The sequence below is a fragment of the Leopardus geoffroyi genome, chromosome B1, assembly GCF_018350155.1.
Source record: "Leopardus geoffroyi isolate Oge1 chromosome B1, O.geoffroyi_Oge1_pat1.0, whole genome shotgun sequence".
NCBI classification, from domain to species: Eukaryota; Metazoa; Chordata; class Mammalia; order Carnivora; family Felidae; genus Leopardus; species Leopardus geoffroyi.
The window spans coordinates 143,487,857-143,502,667 of NC_059327.1; the positions used below are offsets into that span (position 1 = coordinate 143,487,857).

Genomic DNA, 14,811 nt, shown 5'->3' on the forward strand with positions numbered 1-14,811 from the left:
TGAAGTAGGCTCCAGGCTCTGAGCTGTCAGCACAGAGCCCGACAACAGGGCTCGAACTCACAAGCTGCAAGATTATGACCCGAGCCGAAGTCAGTCGCCCAACCAACTGAGCCACCCAGGCACCCCTCTGGTGGTTCTTAATTGCCTGTCTTTTTCTTTGTGCAGTTTTCCTTTATCATATCGTCATTTTTTTTTTTTTTTCTTAAAGAACCATCATGTAGGTTTTCTCTCAAATTCCCCTTTGACCCAGGGCTCTTCAGGAGTCTTCTGACCTGTTTTCCAGTCTATGTGAGTTTCTCCTCAGGTCTGCATATAACGAACTGTTTTCTTCTTATCACTGCTTTCCTGAATGGATCCATGATTTCCAGGGCTCACCATTTTCTGGCTTCCTTTTTCTTGATCTACTTCTTCATTTAGTCAAAGCACATCTTCAGAAATTTGAGAAAGGGTATATGGGACATAACATTTTATGGATTTTTGCATTCTGAGGATGACTTTAGTTTGGTAAGTTAGCAGTCATTTTCTCTCAATCCTTTGAAAATATTGTGTCCTTGAATTTTGTATTGCTACTGAGAAGTAGATGTCGGATACTTGCTCCTTTGTAGATGATATGTTTTTGGTTCATTGAGGTTTGTCTTTGGAGGCTTTAGGCTCTTCTGCCTCTGAAATTCTACCATGATGTGCACAGCTGTGGGTTTTAGTTTTTTCAGTCACTGTGCTGGGGATTCAGTGGATCATTTTGGTCTGCAGATATGTACTTTTCAGCTTTGAAGAATTCAGTTGTTTTTTTCTTTGATAGTTTCTTTCCCTCTGTTTTCTCAGTTCCCTCTTTTGCAGCTCCTTTTAGTCAATTAGTGTCTCCTAGGTTGACCCTCTAAGTCTCTTACCTTTTCTTTCAAAAGTTTTACCTACTTTTCCTACTTTGGGGGGACATTTCTTGACTTCCAGCATTCCTATTGCAGCTTTTTTAGTGTGTAAGTATATTTTTAATTTCCAAGAACTCTTTCTTCTGCCCCGATCACTTCTTTGGCATAGTATTTCGTTCTTTATAGCTGTAATGTCCCTCAAATTTCTCTGCAAATGTAAGTTTTAAAAAGTGTTCTTCCATTGCTTCATAACTTTGATTCTTTGGGTCCTTTTGTGTGTGTGTGTGTGTGTGTGTGTGTGTGTGTGTGTGTTTCTTTGTTTAATCTTGGTCTCTGTTTTTTTATTTTATAATCTTTCTTCAGGAGTTCAGTGGTATTTGTTGGTTGGTTTGTTTGCTTTTGTTCATACTCAAAGATGAGCAGTAAAAAAGCTGATGGCAAGCTCTCTATCACTGGCGGAAATCAATGGCTTGGCTTTGGGATGATTAGCTGTCATCAGTTATTATGCTGGAAGATGCCTCAGTGCCTGATTTTAGAGATCTGAATGAATTTCTTTGTAGTAGAACACTTTGCATTTTGGGTACTGGTTGTCTGCTGTCAGGTTTTTAAGTGGGCTGGGGGTGGGGATTGACTTTCTTTTTAATTTTTTAGATCAACTTTTCTGTTTACAGAATTTTAACCAATTCCCTGTTTTCAAGAACAAAATTTCGTTCTATCTCTATCTTGAGCTGGAGGTCTGATTTGTTTTAGAAATCGTGTTTTGGTTAAGTAAAGAAGTGATTCTGAAAGAGGCCAAGTTTTGAGTATAGTTAAGATAGTTCAGTAACCTAGGTGAGGTATGATTAATTAGACCCTGAACTATGATGAAAGGAGAAGGAAGTACGCATAAAAGTAAATTAATAATATATGGATTTTTTGGAGATTATTAGCTGTAAGGAAATATGTTCCTCTGGTGAAGACTGATTTGCGTGGCTTTTTTTTTTTTTTTTTTTTTTCAGAGCAATGAATTGCATGAGAAACAAAAGTTTTACTTAAGGCAATCCGTCATTGATTTGCAAACAAAACTTCAAGAGATGCAAATGGAGAGAGATGCCATGGCTGACATCAGGTTGGGATTCGCTACCTAAAATTATTTTAAAGTTTGACTCTTTGTAGCATAAAACTACTTGTGTGAACATGAGTTTTGTCAATATTGTTTCTTCTCTTTCACTTACTTCCTAGACGAAGGGAGAGTCAGTCCCAGGAAGATTTAAGAAATCAGCTTCAAAATACAGTTCATGAACTTGAAGCTGCCAAATGCCTTAAGGAGGACATGCTGAGAGATAGCAACACACAGATAGAGCAGCTGAGAAAGATGATGCTGAGTCATGAGGGAGTGCTTCAAGATATCAGATCAGTCCTAGTTGACTTTGAAGAAGCCTCAGGCAAGAAGATATATGAACATGACAGCGTGTCTACTCTCCACTTCCGCAACATGGGCTCAGCTATTAGCAAAATCCTAAGAGAATTAGACACAGAGATATCTTATCTTAAAGGGAGGATATTTCCAGTAAGTGGTGAGAACACTATTCAATTTTATATTAAAATCCATTAAGAGAATAGTATTAGGTGTATAATTTTCTGAGTTCTTAAAAGTAAGGCAAGTTCTCTTTTTTGTTCTCTAAAATAAGTTATTTACAATGATCTCTCAATAAATTAAGGGAACTAGCTCGATTTGCCTGTGTGGCTTCGTGAGAGTATAACCAAAGTAAACGCTCTAATGAAATACAGTGATAGAATGTATTCAGTTTCAGTATGACTTTTATTTGCTTCTTTCCAAAGAGTTCCTTTAGTTGGAAGCTCTCCAACTTTTCCAAAATGTAGATTTACCAGTCCCTAAATCATTGTCTCTTTTTTATAACTAGGTAGAGGAGCAGCTTGAAGCACTGAAGTCTGAATCACAGAACAAAATAGAACTGCTTCTTCAACAACATCAAGATAGGTGGGTTTCTGACTGAAGTATAGTCATAGTGAAGAAACCAGAGGTTTACAGTCCCTCATCAGAAATTCCAAAATCTAAAATGTTCTGAAACAAAGCAGTTTTCTTCATAGGTTTGTGGTAAATTCATGTCAAAAGAAAAATTATTCTGATACTTATTAAGAGGGTTAAGGAAGACTTTATTCAAAGCTATTGTAGTAGGAGTTTTGCATTAGGGGAGAGAGTTGAGCCTTAGCTCTCTCACCTCAACCAAGAAAGCGGGGATTTACAGCCAAGGAGCAGGTGAGAGGGGCAGTGGATGGAAAATCACTAAGAGGACACATCAAGGACAGGGGGATTTTTACTAAGCCTGAGCAGGCCAAGGGCGGGGTGAAGGGTGCCAAAGTCAAGACCTAGAAGAGGCCTCGGAGGAGCCTGACTTAAGTTTGGTCAAAAAGAGAGCCTTTGGGGCGCCTGGGTGGCGCAGTCAGTTAAGCGTCCGACTTCAGCCAGGTCACGATCTCGCGGTCCGTGAGTTCGAGCCCCGCGTCGGGCTCTGGGCTGATGGCTCAGAGCCTGGGGCCTGTTTCCGATTCTGTGTCTCCCTCTCTCTCTGCCCCACCCCGTTCATGCTGTGTCTCTCTCTGTCCCAAAAATAAATAAACGTTGAAAAAAAAATAAATAAAAAATAAATAAAAAAAAAAAAGAGAGCCTTTGTCATGCATTTGTTGGCAAACCTGACCTGAGCCTAATGCATAGCTTTATGATGTAAAGTCTTTATGGTTTAGTGTGGATATTTAAAAACCTGTTTTTGTATTTGTAATATTTTGGCATAGAGGACACTTCCCTAGGTGTGTCATATAATATTAAGTACTTGGAATTTATTACCATTGTAAAATTTTTTAAAAATCTGACTTCCAAAACCTAAAATGAGTAGCATATTCAAAGTCAAAACAAAATACTGAATTTGAGAGTGTTGAAAATCATTAGTTTTTTTTTTCAATATACGAAATTTATTGTCAAATTGGTTTCCATACAACACCCAGTGCTCATCCCAAAGAAAATCATTAGTTTTTAGAATAAGTAATAGTCAAAGAAAATGTTATGTATCAAATAACAAACACCACATTCTTCTTACAGGATTGAGCAGTTAATAAGTGAACATGAAATTGAAATAACAGGACTTACCGAGAAAGCTAGCAGTGCTCGAAGCCAAGCCAATAGCATCCAGAGTCAACTGGAAATCATTCAGTATGTGTGTCCTGGTGGTTTGAAATTGGTAGCCATTTATCTTCATTTTAGACATACTATTTCATTTATGTTGTGTCCTAAAATCTTTTAAACTTTGCTTACAGATTCCACAAGAAAGTAAAACTTTTCTAACATTTAAATGAATTGAGAAGGTTACTTAAATGATAATGTCGTATGACCATCTAAGCAGTGTTATTTGCGGGGCGCCTGGGTGGCTCAATTGTTGAGCATCCAATTTCGGCTCAGGTCATGATCTCGTGGTTCGTGGGTTCGAGCCCCGCGTCAGGCTCTGTGCTGACAGCTCAGAGCCTGGAGCCTGCTTTGGATTCTGTGTCTGTCTGTCTCTCTCTCTTCCCCTCCACACTCATGCTTTGTCTTTCTCTCTCTCTCTCTCTCTCTCAAAAATAAATATTAAAAAAAATTGTCTAAAAAAAAGGAATATTATCGCAAGTATTTAGGACTCTTGGAATTGGATGTTTTAAATATTGTTCATATCTCAACTGATAGGACCAATCAAACACACTCACACTATGTGTGTATATATACTTACGTATATATTTATATGTATACATATAAATAACTTTATAATTTGAGGTTATGTATTAAAAGTTTTTCTAGGGACATTTTTAATCACATATAAAAGTAGAGAGAAAATAGTACGCATGAACTCGTATATACACCATCTAGCTTCAACACTTAACAACATTGTTGAGCTGAAGCTTTTAGGAAGCAATTTTGGAAAATAAAAGACTTTGGGGGAGCCTGGGTGGCTCAGTTGGTTGAGCATCCAACTTCAGCTCGGTCATGATCTTACAGTTCGCCCTGCATCGGGCTCTGTGCTGACAGCTCAGAGCCTGGAGCCTTCTTCGGATTCTGTGTCTCCGTCTCTGTCCCTACCCCGCTTGTACTCTCTGTTTTTCAAAAATGGATGAGTGAACATTAAAAACAAAAACAAAGAAACAAAAACAGACTTTTGGCCTAGCAATGCCATATAAAGGCACTAGTGGAAGTATCTAAATGCTAGAGTATTCTTAGATATCACACTTAGTCTCAGTTTGCTCTTTGCTTTTATTCTCCTTTTAAACCCTTCTTAGAGAACAAGCAAGAAACCAAAATTCAATGTATATGCGTCAACTCAGTGATCTGGAATCTACTGTTTCTCAGCTACGTTCTGAATTAAGGGAAGCCAAAAGGCTGTATGAAGACAAGGTGAGATCAGATTTTGCTGCTCTGTTACCACAGACTGTTATACACAGATTTAATTACACATTTTTAAATAGTTTATTTGAAAATGAGGAATCAAAGTAATACCAAATTAAAAGCAGTTTTTAAGATGGAGTAGGAGGATGCCAAATATCTATATGTTAAATTGTAAACAAGTTTAATTTAACTTGTTTGCTCAAATTAATTCATTTCTGGAAAAAGAAAGTTTTGCACACTTACAAGTAAGTTTCTAGAAACATAAGTTAAAAATAAGACCACTTAAATTATTTTTACAAGGCTTAGTTTTAACAAGTATTCTGGTACCAAGTGGTCCCCCCCTACTACTTTAGGGGCCTACCTCCTACGTTTTACTTCAACTCCTAGTTATTAATCATCGTGTGGCTAGCAAACCAAATTAATAAGATTAGTCTAAATAAAAAATAATTAGGAAGATAAATCATCTTTCATCACACAATTCCTTTTAAAAGCAGATATTAATGAATATTTGATTTTCTGGGGGTTTTTTGTTCTCTCACTTCCGTAGCTAAAGACAAGCTATTCACTATCATTACCAACCATTTATTCAGAGCTTATGCTTGTGTTAATCTCAGGCGTTTGTAAAGCAGTCTCAGAGACCCTAAAAAATAAGCAAAGAGCTACCATCCAGAGGAGCTCATGTTCTTTATTCCATGTGAGAAAGGCGACCAACTATACATGCCTGTTTGCCGGCAACAGTCCAGTCTGCACCTGCTATCCCAGTGTCCTGTTTTGTGAATACCACCTTTCATCTCCAAATTGTCCCAGTTTCGCCAAAAAGTCATCCTACCTCGTAAGAGAGCCTCCAGTTCTAACCGTTGCTTTTAGCCGATTTCTCACACCTTAGCTGATGGGGAAGAAATAGAATATAAGGAAGCTGCCAGATTTCCCCTAAAATATAGCCCAATTCTACGGGGTAACAGTACCAGATAAACACTTCACATGGGAAGAAGCAGTTGAATATTGCAGCACTAATTCTTTTTTTTTAAATATATGAAATTTATTGTCAAATTGGTTTCCATACAACACCCAGTGCTCATCCCAAAAGGTGCCCTCCTCAATACCCATCACCCACCCTCCCCTCCCTCCCACCCCCCATCAACCCTCAGTTTCTTCTCAGTTTTTAAGAATCTCTTATGCTTTGGCTCTCTCCCACTCTAACCTCTTTTTTTTTTTTTTCCTTCCCCTCCCCCATGGGTTTCTGTTAAGTTTCTCAGGATCCACATAAGAGTGCAACCATATGGTATCTGTCTTTCTCTGTATGGCTTATTTCACTTAGCATCACACACTCCAGTTCCATCCACGTTGCTACAAAGGGCCATATTTCATTCTTTCTCATTGCCATGTAGTACTCCATTGTGTATATAAACCACAATTTTTATATCCATTCATCAGTTGATGGACATTTAGGCTCTTTCTATAATTTGGCTATTGTTGAGAGTGCTGCTATAAACATTGGGGTACAAGTGCCCCTATGCATCAGCACTCCTGTATCCCTTGGGTAAATTCCTAGCAGTGCTACTGCTGGGTCATAGGGTAGGTCTATTTTTAATTTTCTGAGGAACCTCCACACTGTTTTCCAGAGCGGCGCAGCACTAATTTTTCCAGACATTTGCCCTCCTATGGACAGCCCCTCATTTAATTACCGCTGTCACCCCTGTGCTGGCCACAGGAGGGGGCTGTTCCTCCTTGGTTCTCGAGTGGAGTGCAAGCACAGAATGTAATAGCGTGACCTTCATTCCCTGTGGCACAGTCAAAATAAGAATGGAAAATTTAGACATGACTTCGCTAAATTCTGAAACAATACAGAGTAACATGATACTATATAATCTCAGTTGTGAGATTTAGATGCTCTTATAGCCTTGTCTTTTAAACAATTGTTGATCACTACCCACAGTAAGAAATAGCTTACCTTATGATCTATCTACTACACACATACTAACTGAAGCAACTTTCACTGAACAGTATTTACCCCGGTTACATGTGATGCTGGCTCTTCTCTGTTCTCTTCACATGCTGATATTTTTACTCACTAAGTTGATACCATGATTCACTGGCCCCTTTGCAGTTTGAATAACACTGCCTTACTAGACTGCATGCTTAACTCTTAGCCAAAATCCTTGTGTCAAGGTCATTTCAACCACTGCCACTTAAGAGTAGCCTTCAGGAATCTTGGACTGCTTAGAGGCTAAACCAACAAACAGAAGCCTAGAGAGAAATGTTTGTTTTTTTCTGCTTCTCTGAGCCCTGCTTTTTGTGTTCTAGTTTCTTTTCTCAAAGTGAGCTTTTCCCCTGAAGATTGATAGCAGGAATGTCCACCCCTTTCTGGGCAAACCAAGCCTGCGTGAAAGGTCTTGATGTTGCCTTGCAGGATGGGCCTGCTTTCAGAACAGCATGGGGCAGAAAGAGGCTCTAGTACTTGGTCTGGTGGAGGCAGGCACACTGACAGAAGTGAGCCCAGAAAGTCCCAGCAGTGAGAGACGAGATGGGAGAGCTGTTGTGTTATAGCTCAATCCACTGACTGATACTCAGCACTACTCAACCCATTTTGAACAGATTGAATATTCATTGTTTATTGACAAACTCTTTGAAAAGCTGTGAAGTACTAAGCAAAACTCAACTTACTTGTGTCTCCTTACATAATTTGAAAGTGCTATACGTAGCTTTCCATTGTAATGGAAAAATGTTGCTTGGAAAAATTACCCCTCCCTAACCTATCATCCATTGTTTGCTAATTCACATACAGTCTGTATACAGCACCATACTTATCAACTCTAAATTTCAGCATGGTGAGAAATTTAGTTACATATAAGGAATACAAAATAGTTTATGAATTTTTATAAATATTTATCTCTTTGGCATTGTAGAAGCATAAGCATCCTGATGAATGACTGTAGACTTTTTCATACGAATGCTTTGAGGCCATATAGATATACAATGATACATATAGTAGAAGGTTAGAACAGTTATCTTATTTTGCCCTAATGTAAACAGTGGAGTGCTAATAATGTTGTTAGCCTTAAGCAGTCAACATCGAATAGAAAGAAGGGTGTACGTATTAGCTTAGCTAATTTTAATCCAGATCACTGAGATTCATAACATGTTGAACCTGTGGAGTTGGTACCTAGATGGTGGTTAACTGGGCTCTCTTAATAGTAACTCCCGTTAGTCAGGGAACACTGACAGATGATTATCTGTCATCTTACTATAGAGTTGAATATACTTTGGCCTGAAATGTCATCAGTACATGGTGCAACTGAGCAGGAGAGATCAAGCTAATTAACAGAAGGATTTCATTTTGGGGGTCCTGAAAAATTCTGTTGTTACGAAATGCTTTTGTTGTAATGAATTGAATACAAAATCTAAAAACCACAAATTCTTCTGTTTAATTTTTTTTCATTGTCATGTACCTTGACTCTACATTGCTAAAGCCTTTGAGAACTTTAAAATCTATTTTCTACTGCTCGTGTGAACATTTTAGTATACACTACCCAAATAACAATAAGGTAAAAAAGCCAAAGAGAATAATACGTAAAAACTATGATTAAAAGTGAGATTTGTGTGAAAAGAAACATGAGTGTGCTGATACTACGCATCAACATATTTTATGAGAGACAGTATTAGTGTTTTCTCCTGAGGTCAGATTCCTTCAGAAAAAAAAATCTTTATTTAAAAAAAAATGATGATGTGATAGGTCTGAACCAAACTTTTCTAACTAAAAAGCATAAATTGAGAGAAGACTCATTAGGGCCGTGTGTCTCTTCAGAATAACAGAAGTATTTTCATATTGATGAAAATAGACACTGTATTTCAAAGAAAATTGTAGATGTAGTTTTTATAGCTTGCATAAGTGTTCTACTGTAATGCTTTTTTTCTATTCTTCTCTTTCCATTTTAGGAGAGCCTCCAGAATCCCCCTTTACGAATTTGGACCAGTAGAAGCTGTCACTATTGGCTCTGTAGATTTGGCTTTACTCTTAACTTTCGCTTTTTGACAACAAAAATATCTCATGATCTTGACTCTAAGTTTATTTTTTCCTACTCTGAAAGCATTTGGGGCTGAATTTCGTACTCAAAAAGTAAAGATTTAGTAGCACTGGCGGGAGCTCTGTACGGTGCAGGAAGATTCTGTGCAAACATCTTTGCATAGTTCTGCCCATGCACCTCCGTGCTGACCTGTAGCGTCCCTCATTATCCAACGTCTGTGCCGTCTTTGAGCACAGAACACAAAAGATACAATTTGGTGTGATTGGTAACATCTCTAAAATTACTGTAAAGATTAGAGTGAGATCCAAGTATTTGTCCAGTGATCTAAAACAAAAAGTAGATTCATAGATGGTGAAAGGGAAAACCAGTGCTGCTATGGAAAAAGAAAAGAAAAAGAAAAAACCTTTGATATATCTCAGATGTCAGTAAATATTTATTCTGGACATTTCAAAAGGCTTTGAGGTGTTTTGTACAGCTGTTTGTATCAGCTCAGCTGCTACGTCAGTGGTTTTCCCTTTCACTCTCCATTTATCTTTGTGATCGATTAACTAATATAAATATTTTTATTCTAAAAAGTGAAAGGTAAAAGCAGAGCTATAGCAGCTGAGTCAGTACTGACAAGTACAAAACCAATGTTCCTGCAGGGGTCTGGAGGAACTTCTGATGCTCAGTAAACTTAGAGGAAAGAGAAGACTTGGCTCTTTTCTTTTTCTTTGTTCCTTTCTTCCTTTCCTTTTTAAAAATTTGGCCTCATAGATTTTCACCATCTAGTTTGATGTTATCAAATGGTCATCCAGAACTTTTTTTTTTTAATGACAACAGACAAAATAGCAAGTCTTAATTTAAGCTTTTAAAGCACATCTACAAATACTTTGCTCAAAGAGAAAATAGTTTTATGCCAAGCTCTGACTCGAAAATGTTTGTTTTAGTCATATGAGCAACTCTTCAAGTTGAAACTGTTCTTATTAAATGTATAGCTCAAAATACGGTTTCTTTGACCATACTTTGTTTCCAAAGACAGGTGGAAATTATAGAATTTCAGCTCTATTAATACTGTTCTTCTCGTGCAAAAAAAAAAAAAAAAAGCAAAAAAAAAAAAAGCGTTTGAAAGATCTTCTAGATTACTTTTTTCAAATTATAGATGAAAAAAATTGAGACTCAGAGAGATTATGTGACAGCACCTCTACCAGAACCTAAGCTGTTTGGCTCTTAGCCTGATCATGTTGCCCCTCTGATTATATTTGTCCACCCACATAAAAGTTTGCGGGCTTTTTCGTAAGTCTTCCTAATGCCATTACTAGGTGTGTGCTGACTTAGTCTTTCCCAATAATAATAGAGCTCAAGGGATCATATCAACTGACACTGTTCATCCATTTTCCTTAGGAAGCTACTCACGCCACAGAGGTGGAGTTGTTGTATGGCTTTTTTCCATATATGCCCCCAAAGGAGTGCCAGAGTGCAAGAATTTCCTTTAGAGGATTAGTAGAACCTACTAACACATTTCTTCTGTAGCCTAATGTTTTATGTATATTTCATTCTCGTGAAATACTTGTTTATATCTAACATACAGTCCAACGTAAAGCCAGTTTTAAAATATATCCGAGGCAAATATTAAAATGTATATTCCAATCCTTGCAGGCTCTGATTCTACTCTGTAGGCAAATGTGAAACTGTTTGATGAGCCTATATAATCTACTTTTTTAAAGGTATATAATTCTGTATATACAGAAAGGTATATAAATTCTGTGTATTCATACTTAGCATTTATCAAAGAGGTAGTTGCATATATGTGTGTTCATATAAGCACTAAGTATGTGTTGAATTAATAAATGAAGATCTTAAATGAACCTGGTCCAGGTAAAAATAGAGACTCATCAAGAAAAAATTACTCTTGCTCATATATTCTCGAAGAAATTTTCATCACAGTTCATTATCCAAACCAATAAGTTTTATTCTTGACATAATAAATCTGGAAGCCTATTGAATAGATGCCTTAGAAGTAAGAAGGAATATGTAGCATTTATGCAGATACCAGGGATTTCTTTTTACTGGTTGTGGAAGTAGTATTTTAGTGATAACACTAAGTAGCAACATGGTCCCATTATTTTAATATCTCAATACCTAAATTATGAATTTGTGTGGCTCAGCTAAAATCCAAACCTGGAGTCTCCATTGTCTGAGATCTTAACCTCAGCCTACCTTGCATATTTGATGCCTTTTATTATTGAAACTCTGATACTCTAAAACAAAATAACTCTTCTGCGTATAATGCATGTCATTTGTGTGGGCTGTATACAATGTTATTTATGCCACACCAAATCTCCTTAAGTACCAAATGACAGAACACATACTCAAAGGAGACAAACCTTGAATGGTGTGAAAAAGAGAGATTACAAACAGTGCCCATATCTAACAGCATCAGATATTTCATTTTGGCTAATTTCCCTCTTACAATTCTACATAGATCTTAAGTTTAAAAAACTTTGCAAAACATATCATAGTAAGCTTTTATTTTTGCCCCCAAAATAATACCGCTTTCCCCACTAACTAATATTTTATATTCCCCACTAACATAGTCAGATTGATTTCTGCTTTCCTTCTAGATAGAAGAGCTCGAAAAGCAGTTAGTCCTTGCCAACTCTGAGCTAACTGAGGCACGGACAGAACGTGATCAGTTCAGTCAGGAATCAGGAAATTTGGACGATCAGCTTCAAAAGCTGTTGGTAAGACTATGCTCTAAATATGAATGAGATTAATTCTAGGAAGTTTCTCACCAAAATGTTTCATAAAACTGGTTTTATTTATAAAATTACAAATTTTACAAAACATTTGCGCATACATACACAACAATATCTTGACATTATTCAAGTTTTGAATATAAATGTTCTAAACTTTACCTATTTTGTTTTCCTTAAGCAGAACTGTTAAAACTTATAAATTAGGTGAAGCTAGTCTTCAGTTGACCCATCTTTCAATTAGTTAAATGTGTTCTACTAAACCGAGGTAGTATGGAGTGTTTGTTTTCAAGCCAAATAACATTCAAAACACAGACACGTGTGTACAGAAAATTTGAATGGAAGTTGAGGTTAAAAAAAATTATTTTAAAGAAAGGAAATAGGGTCCCAATAGTAGTGAAGCAACCTGTGCCCTTTGTCAGAGGTACTGTAGGGTAAGAAATTTAGGAAAGGAGATGTTTGGTATTCCTATATGTGATATTGGCAGTACAGTAGAATACACTTCTCACTCCCAGACCCCTCTGTAGGGTATAGTGCCCTCTGCTGGTGGAGCCGTCCTTCATAGGCTGACACGGGGTTTGAGGAGCAAACGTTAAAGGTAGAGCCGGCAGCTGTGTGTGATCAGCTCCAAACCTTGGTTTAGTCCTTCACATCTTTCCCTCCTGTTGCGTGTGTCCCCAAGTCCTCAGATCTAATTTGAAAATCTTGCAGATTGTTTGAAAGACCTTGAAAACCCTCCCCTCCTTTTCATTCTTACCACCACTACCCCTTGGTCCAAGCCCCTCGTTCAACCTGGAGCAGGGCAACGTCTCCTTACTAGGGTTCCTACCTCCAGTTTTCCCCCTCTTCGGTCTGGCCTGTAAAGTGCTGCCATACTCATCTTCTAAAATATCACTCTGATTATGTCACTATGACTCCAAAATTATTTTCCCCATAAAAGTCAGACCCTATCTATACCTTTCAAAACTGTTCATAATCTGGCCACAGCTTACCTTTCCGATCCTTTGTCTCTACATGCCGCCGGTACTCCGATCAAATCACACATCCACCTTTCCAGTCCCTTCTTCCTGATCTCTGCATTTCCAAGCTGGTCATAAGGTCCGACTCAAATGCCTTCTTGAAGAATTTTGATCTCCTCAGTGATTTCTGTTTTTGCTTAGCTGGGTCTCTCTTTTTAAATTATTTATTTTAGAGAGAGAATGTGAGCAGGGTGGGGTGGGGGGAGGAACAGAGAGAGGGGGTCAGAGGATCAGAGAGAGAGGGGCTCTGACAGCACAGAGCCCAAAATGGGGCTTGAGCTCATGAAGCAGGAGATCATGACCTGAGCTGAAGTCGGATGCTTAACCGAGCCACCAGGTGCCCTGCTTAGCTGTGTCTCTTTAATGACAAACCACTTCCAGTTTTTTGTGTCTGTGTCTTACTTTTTCCTTTGTCTTTGTTTCTCCCATTATATCGAGTTTTCGCTCTCAGTAAACACTATGTGGTTTTTTTTAGCTGTGGAAGAGGAACAGAATTCTGTTCACAGCCAACTGCTACTCCCCTCTCAGTACCAAACGCTGTTCTGCCATTTCTGAAGCAGTTAACCAAAGACTGTTGCTATTCTTTCAAGCGTTTGAACATTTCTTTATTACAGGAGCACACTTGGTGTGAGGCATAATGCCTTTGCTAGAAAACCCAAACCTTAAAAACAGGATGACTTTAAAAATGTACTGTGTTCTCCTTTTAGTTTTATATTATTTGGGGACTAGTCCATTGAGATTTACTTGTGATGCTAGAAATTACAAGTAAGCGAACTGCCACCGTGTTCTTCTAGGAAATAGTTGTCCTTAAGCCATTAAAAAAAAATAACAAGATTCCAAAACCAGAGGCTTCTCAAATCATATAAAAATTCCAAAGATGATATAAGGAAAATAAGAGTTTTTCTTGAATTATTTAATACAAATCGGGGGACACACCTCACTTCTTGTAGGCTGATCTGCATAAAAGAGAGAAGGAGCTGAGTCTGGAGAAGGAGCAGAATAAGCGGCTGTGGGACCGGGACACGGGCAACAGCATCACCATTGACCATCTGCGGCGGGAGCTGGATGATAGGAACATGGAGTTGCAGCGCCTGGAAGCCCTCCTCAAGGCCATGAAGAGCGAGTGTCAGGGCCAGATGGAGCGGCAGGTCAGGCACGGCCCGGGATGGCTTCCCCAGGCTCTTCTCAGGGAAAAATGTGTGTTGGTAGAGACTTAAAAAAAAAAAAAAAAAAAAAGTATGGGCCTAGGAACAGCTCTGAAATAAAGCTATGGATTCGTTGAGCAAGTCATAAAAACCTGTTGCTTATTTCTATATTTTTGACCACTGATTAAATTAAAATGTTAAGCTTTATCTCCTTTTCGTTCATTGTTGACTAATGAAATTCCCATCCAGTTGCCTTTTTATTTTCACGTATACATTGGCAACCTAATAGTTGCTTATTTCAGAAAAGCATCAAACCATAGGGACATCTAAGGAACAGCAGGGTTGAAGGTTTCCAACATGTTTTCTGGTTTTGGTTTTCCCCCAAACTGATTGGTGCGCAAGATGTATCAAGACTGATAGACGCACAAGATGGTTGCACTGCATTTCAGTGCAGCAGTAACAAAATGTTGAATGCTTTATTAACAGCACCATACCTTTGGTACCGAAGGGACATGGTTCCAGGGCCACTTATTGCCACAGAGACATAAAAAGCATCCCACAAAAGACTAAGTTCCCCCAAATGTGAAAGCAAACCAAAGAGACCAGTCTTGGC

The 14,811-nt window shown here is 38.1% G+C and overlaps 1 protein-coding gene across 17 annotated transcripts in view; it reads left to right on the forward strand.

The window, feature by feature from the left end:
* CCDC158 (coiled-coil domain containing 158) overlaps positions 1-14,811 on the forward strand; it is a 105,920-nt gene that overhangs the window by 22,182 nt on the left and 68,927 nt on the right. For 15 of the 17 annotated variants that reach the window (XM_045473684.1, XM_045473692.1, XM_045473690.1 and 12 more), the window contains 7 exons: positions 1,865-1,974; positions 2,088-2,415; positions 2,771-2,847; positions 3,964-4,074; positions 5,169-5,283; positions 11,903-12,022; positions 14,004-14,201. In XM_045473684.1, coding sequence (XP_045329640.1) covers positions 1,865-1,974; positions 2,088-2,415; positions 2,771-2,847; positions 3,964-4,074; positions 5,169-5,283; positions 11,903-12,022; positions 14,004-14,201 — 1,059 coding nt within the window. The remainder of the gene's footprint in view (positions 1-1,864; positions 1,975-2,087; positions 2,416-2,770; positions 2,848-3,963; positions 4,075-5,168; positions 5,284-11,902; positions 12,023-14,003; positions 14,202-14,811) is intronic. The other 2 variants (XM_045473695.1, XM_045473697.1) reach the window with 2 other exon arrangements.